The sequence below is a fragment of the Bos mutus genome, unplaced genomic scaffold, assembly GCF_027580195.1.
Source record: "Bos mutus isolate GX-2022 unplaced genomic scaffold, NWIPB_WYAK_1.1 CTG219, whole genome shotgun sequence".
Taxonomy (NCBI): domain Eukaryota; kingdom Metazoa; phylum Chordata; class Mammalia; order Artiodactyla; family Bovidae; genus Bos; species Bos mutus.
The window spans coordinates 214,058-221,058 of NW_027219646.1; the positions used below are offsets into that span (position 1 = coordinate 214,058).

At 39.3% G+C, this 7,001-nt stretch overlaps 1 protein-coding gene across 1 annotated transcript; it reads right to left on the reverse strand.

The window, feature by feature from the left end:
• Nucleotides 1-3,472: 3,472 nt before the first annotated feature.
• LOC102281559 (olfactory receptor 10AG1) lies at nucleotides 3,473-4,298 on the reverse strand. The gene is given in 3 exon segments (XM_070366857.1): nucleotides 3,473-3,608; nucleotides 3,644-4,211; nucleotides 4,214-4,298. Coding segments are annotated over 3 exon segments (756 nt in total). The 5' UTR covers nucleotides 4,266-4,298.
• Nucleotides 4,299-7,001: the final 2,703 nt, after the last annotated feature.

The following is a 7,001-nucleotide window of genomic DNA, read 5'->3' on the forward strand; positions in this document are numbered from 1 at the left end:
TTCAAATTTTGATCTGCAGTACTCAGCAGAGAGACTTTTATTTTAGACCAAAGATATTAAATTTGTGAAGTAAATTTTCAGACATGAAAGTACTTAGAAAAATTTACCATATATGAGTATTCCAAAACAACAATTAAAATGCATATTTAAGTATAGAAAGAGAGTGAGAAATTTTTAACAACAATGAATAATATATGCTTGAAAGAACATGTACAGAATGTTGGGTAATTGATACAAAAACCCTTAAAGTAGCTTATTGCAAGTCTGTTGAAATTGATTTGATCTTTATATCATTTATACATGAGCTGTAGCTTCTGTCTAAGTGCTCTTTAATTGTCCAGGAGTCTAGACTGAGCTTTTTAACACAGTGATGAAAAGATTTCCATTGTGAGAGAGCACAAATTCGAATATCAAAGTGCTATTCATATTTACTGAAAGATGATGCTGTGAGAGTGCTACACTCAATATGCCAGCAAATTTGGAAAGCTCAGCAGTGGCCACAGTACTGGAAAAGGTCAGTTTTCATTCCAGTCCCAAAGAAAGGCAATGCCAAAGAATTCTCAAACTACCACACAGTTGCACTCATCTCACATGCTAGTAAAGTAATACTCAAAATTCTCCAAGCCAGGCTTCCGCAATATGTGAACCGTGAACTTCCTGATGTTCAAGCTGGTTTTAGAAAAGGCAGAGGAACCAGAGATCAAATTGCCAACATCCGCTGGATCATAGAAAAAGCAAGAGAGTTGCAGAAAAACATCTATTTCTGCTTTATTGACTATGCCAAAGCCTTTGACTGTGTGGATCACAATAAACTGTGGAAAATTCTGAAAGAGATGGGAATACCAGACCACCTGACTTGCCTCTTGAGAAATCTGTATGCAGGTCAGGAAGCAACAGTTAGAACTGGACATGGAACAACAGACTGGTTCCAAATAGGAAAAGGAGTTCATCAAGGCTGTATATTGTCACCCTGTTTATTTAACTTTTATGCAGAGTACATCATGAGAAACACTGGACTGGAAGAAACACAAGCTGGAATCAAGATTGCCAGGAGAAATATCAATAACCTCAGATATTCAGATGACACCACCCTTCTGGCAGAAAGTGAAGAGGAACTCAAAAGCCTTTTGACGAAAGTGAAAGTGGAGAGTGAAAAAGTTGGCTTAAAGCTCAACATTCTGAAAATGAAGATCATGGCATCCCGGTCCCACCACTTCATGGGAAATAGATGAGGAAACAGTGGAAACAGTGTCAGACTTCATTTTTCTGGGCTCCAAAATCACTACAGATGGTGACTGCAGCCATGAAATCAAAAGACGTTTACTCCTTGGAAAGAAAATTATGACCAGCCTAGATAGCATATTCAAAAGCAGAGACATTACTTTGCCAACAAAGGTTCGTCTAGTCAAGGCTATGGTTTTTCCTGTGGTCATGTATGGATGTGAAACTTGAACTGTGAAGAAGGCTGAGCACTGAAGAATTGATGCTTTTGAACTGTGGTGTTGGAGAAGACTCTTGAGAGTCCCTTGGACTGCAAGGAGATCCAACCAGTCCATTCTGAAGGAGATCAGCCCTGGGATTTCTTTGGAAGGAATGATGCTAAAGCTGAAACTCCAGTACTTTGGCCACCTCGTGCGCAGAGTTGACTCATTGGAAAATACCCTGATGCTGGGAGGGATTGGGGGCAGGAGGAGAAGGGGATGACAGATGATGAGATGGCTGGATGGCATCATTGACTCGATGGACGTGAGTCTGAGTGAACTCCAGGAGTTGGTGATGCATAGGGAGGCCTGGCGTACTGCGATTCACGGGGTTGCAAAGAGTCGGACACAACTGAGTGACTGATCTGATCTGATCTGATTCATATTTACTAAAGTTTCCTTGTCAAAGGTAATTGTATAGCTAAACAAAGGGTCAGTCTAGGAAGGAATGACAGAAAAACATGGATACAAGAATAAATGATTTATTAGGGGCCCTTACCATATTGGTGTAATGTGTTTTATTAATGACTCCATATTTGTCTATTATATTTATGCACAATATTTATTAAAACTTTTCTCAATATGAACATTCATTTTTTTTTTTTTTGCTTAGAAAAATAGTGCTGCAATAAACATTACACTACACATTATTGTTTTATAAGTAGTTCTCATACGTGTACCCTTACATATTTAGGGTGTTTTTTTTTTTCTATGAGGAAATCAGTTAGTAGTGATTCTATAGCAGTTTTAATTATTTAATAGAGAATATAAAAGTAGATTATCATTTCAGTTCAGTTTAGTTGCTCAGTCGTGTCCAACTCTGCGACCCCATGAATCACAGCACGCCAGGCCCCTATCCATCACCATCTCTGGTAGTTTACCCAAACTCATGTCCATCGAGTCAGTGATGGCATCCAGCCATCTCATCCTCTGTCATCCCTTACCCCTCGTGCCCTCAATCCCTCCCAGCATCAGGGTCTTTTCCAACGAGTCAACTCTTCGCATGAGGTGGCCAAAGTATTGGAGTTTCAGCTTCAGCATAAGTCCTTCCAATGAACACCCAGGACTGATCTCCTTTAGGATGGACTGGTTGAATCTCCTTGCAGTTCAAGGGACTCTCAAGAGTATTCTCCAACACCACAGTTCAAAAGCACCAATTCTTCAGTGCTCAGCTTTCTTCACAGTCCAACTCTCACTTCTGTACATGACCACTGGAAAAACCATAGCCTTGACTAGATGGACCTTTGTTGGCAAAGTAATGTCTTTGCTTTTGAATATGCTATCTAGGTTGGCCATAACTTTCCTTCCAAGGAGTAAGCGTCTTTTAATTTCATGGCTGCAATCACCATCTGCAGTGATTTTGAAGCCCCCAAAAATCAAGTCTGACACTGTTTCCACTGTTTCCCTATCTATTTCCCATGAAGTGATGGAGTATCAGATCAGATCAGATCAGTCGCTCAGTCATGTCCGACTCTTTGCGACCCCATGAATCGCAACATCCCAGGCCTTCCTGTCTATCACCAACCCCCAGAGTTCACTGAGACTCACATCCATTGAGTCAGTGATGCTATCCAGCCATCTCATCCTCTGTCGTCCCCTTCTCCTCCTGCCCCAATCCCTCCCAGCATCTGGGTTTTTTAGGACAATGAATCAACTAAATTTCATGAGGTGGCCAAATTACTGGAGTTTCAGCATAATTTCATTATTTCAAAAGAAATCCCAGATAAGTACAGAAAATAAAAAAGAAATTTTCTCATTGCCTTTCCTTAGCACATCCTGAATATCTTTGTTCCTGAACTATATATGATTGGATTGACCATTGGAGTCAAAATGGTGGAGAAAAAAAGTAAAACATTGCTAAGTAGATATCATAAAGTTTGTCTATTCCTTCATGCTGGTTCAGTAAATTCAGGCTTTACAAGGTACATACATAAGGAGCTGATGTATTATTTCAAATGTCTCATAATCCTGATAATTGGGAAGAAATTTTCTCACAACAGTGATGTGGGATTGACCATTGGAGTCAAAATGGTGGACAAAAAAGAGATATCAGTTTGTCTATCCTGCTGTTTGCTAGTAGGTGACAGTGGCTGATCCAGGATGGTGGACATAATTCTGATGTAGAAAGCTTTGGTCCAGAATCTTCAGGATGGTGGAGATATATCAGTATCAGCAAAAAGGGAACAGTGACAAACAATATACCAAATATATAGACCACCATCTCATTCACAAAGATGTCTCCACAAGCCAGTTTTAATAATGGTGGAATGTCACAGAAGAAATGATTGATTGTGTTGGAGCCACAGAAAGGCAGAGAGAAAATCTGGCATGTTTGGCCTATCTGGACTGGAACAGCACTGATCCAGGAGGCAACCACCAGCCTGATGCGGACCTCAGGGCACATGACCAGGGGATAGTGCAGAGGGTCACAGATGGCCACACAGCGGTCACAGGCCATCACAGCCAGGAGGAAGCACTCAGTGGTTCCAAGGATAAGGAAGAAGCACATTTGTGTAGCACAAGTAAAAAGAGAAATGGTTCCTTTTTGGGTCCAAAGGTCCATGAGCATCCTGGGAAGAGTGATGGATACATAACAGATTTCTAGGAAGGAAAAATTGCCGAGGAAAAAATACATGGGCGTCTGAAGAGTGGCATCTACTCTGGTTATTAGAATTATGACGCCATTCCCCAACAGGATAATCACGTAGATGACTAAGAATATCCCAAAAGAAACCATTGAAATTGGGGAATATCAGTGAAGCCCAAGAGGACAAATTCCATCATGATAGTGAGATTTGTTTCTGTAATTTTCAAATGATCTTCTCTCTCTAAATTTACATTTCTTGACTGCATTTTCTTTTTGTACAATTGGACTAGGACATGGGCTTTAGTTTTAATCAGTTCTCAGTTACTTTCTTACACACTTGTGTTCTGTGATTTGGGGAGGTTTGATTTGAAATCAGGAGCTATAAACTCATCTGCAGGAAAAAAATCTTAAATGATTTATAATGTTACATCTACATTCTAATAAAATCTATATGTCTCGTCATTTTAATTTAAATTATGCCATGAGAATGGAGAAAGCAGATAAACTACTTCTTACAGTCAAAACATCAATTAATTGTTTAAATTCCATGATTTTTATTCCCCAATCAATCTCATCTATAATATAATATCTGGTCTAAAACATCTAACACAATGTGCTATTGACTATTTATATATCCTTTTTACCCTTAACGTTATATCTAATAACTCATTTTATAAAGATATGGCATAAAGATCTGCCCTGATTTACTGCTCCATAAATGCTTCTGAATTAACTTAAAAGTAGAAATTATTATCAGAAGTGGTTATTTTCTAAGGAGTGAGAAAGTTAAAACTGTAAGAATGTAAGAGACAAAGCTTTTATATTCAAGATCATAAGGTTCCACCGATTAGAATTCCAAATTACTGAATCAAAATACATCTCATTGCTTAAAAACACAACTTTTTGACATTTAACTATTTTTAACCCTAGTAATTTTGGTGCAGAAGGAAATAGCAACCTACTCCACTATTCTTGCCTGGAGAATCCCAGGGATGGAGGAGCCTGGTGGGCTGCCATGTATGGGGTCGCACAGAGTCCAACAAGACTGAAGCCTCTTAGCAGCAGCAGCAGCAGTAATTTAAGATATTTAAATACTCTTCCGCCAAAATTAGTACATCATGAGAAATGCTGAGCTGGAAGAACTACAAGATGGAATCAAGATTGCAGGGAGAAATATCAATAACCTCAGATATGCAGATGACACCACCCTTATGGCAGAAAGTGAAGAGGAACTAAAAAGCCTCTTGATGAAAGTCAAAGTGGAGAGTGAAAAAGTTGGCTTAAAGCTCAACATTCAGAAAACTAAGATCCCTGTGGCGGATTCATTTTATATGGCAAATTTCAATATTGGGTTACAAAATAAAATAAAGTTTAAAAATAAAATAAAATTTAAAAATTAAAAAAAAAAGAAAAAGAAAACTAAGATCATGGCATCTGGTCCCATCACTTCATGGGAAATAGATGGGGAAACAGTGGAAACAGTGTCAGGCTTTATTTTTTTGGGCTCCAAAATCACTGCAGATGGTGATTGCAGCCATGAAATTAAAAGACGCTTACTTCTTGGAAGAAAAGTTATGACCAACTGAGATAGCATATTCAAAAGCAGAGACATTACTTTGCCAACAAAAGTCTGTCTGGCTATGGTTTTTCCAGTGGTTATGTATCCGATGAGAGTTGGACTGTGAAGTGAGCACCAAGAATTGATGCTTTGAACTGTGGTATTGAGAAGACTTTGAGAGATTGGATTAACATATCCAACCAGTCCATTCTGAAGGAGATCAATGGATTTCTTTGGAAGGAATGATGCTAAAGCTTAAAGGTTACTTTGGCCACCTAAAAATTGACTTTTGGAAAAGAATCTGATGCTGGGAGGTTTGGAGGAAGAGGGGACGACAAGGATGAGATGGCTGGATGGCATCACTGACTCAATGGACATGAGTCTGAGTGAACTCTGGGAGTTGGTGATGGACAGGAAGGCCTAGCATGTTGCAATTCATGGGTTGGCAAAGAGTCAGATACGACTGAGCAACTGAACTGAATTGAACTGAAGGAAAAGAAAGATCAATACATATAAAAGTTTCACAAATGTGGTCAGATATTGTGTCCGATTCCTTCCCGGTTTGCGGTCTGATTTGATTGCGTAACATAAACAATAATAAAAATCAACCAAAAGGTTAAGTTAAATATTCTTTTTCAGGAAATTATAATTTGGATGCAAAAAAATGCTTCATATATTCTCTTATAGAGGGAAGTGCTCAGATATTCAGTCATGTCCAACTCTTTGCCACCCTGTAGCCTGGCAGGCTCCTCTGTTCATGGGATTCTCCAGGCAAGAATACTGGAGTGGGTCACCGTACCCTCATCCAAAGGATCTTCCTGACCCGGGGATCGAACCCGTGTTTCTTATGTCTCCTGCACTGGCAGGCAAATTCTTTACCACTAGTGCCACTCAGGACGCTCTATAGAAGGAAATTCACTAATAAAATGTGATTCTTTCTCATTGAAAGTATTTTAGTTGTAATGGCAACATTTTCTTTATTGTCAGTTTAGCAAAATATGTTTGATTAATTTGAATGCAATATAGCATTCTTTGATTACAGTTTTCTTAATAGATTATTTCTAGAAATGAATAATATTAATGTTAGTATTATGTTAGCAATAGACACATTGCTGCTGCTGCTACTGCTGCTGCTAAGTCCCTTCAGTCATGTCTGACTCTGTGCAACCCCATAGGCAACCCACCAGGCTCCCCCGTCCCTGGGATTCTCCAGGCAAGAACACTGGAGTGGGTTGCCATTTCCTTCTCCAATGCATGAAAGTGAAAAGTTAAAGTGAAATCGATCAGTTGTGTCCGACTCTTAGTGACCCCATGGACTGCAGCCTACCAGGGTCCTCCATCAATGGGATTTTCCAGGCAAGAGTACTGGAGTGGG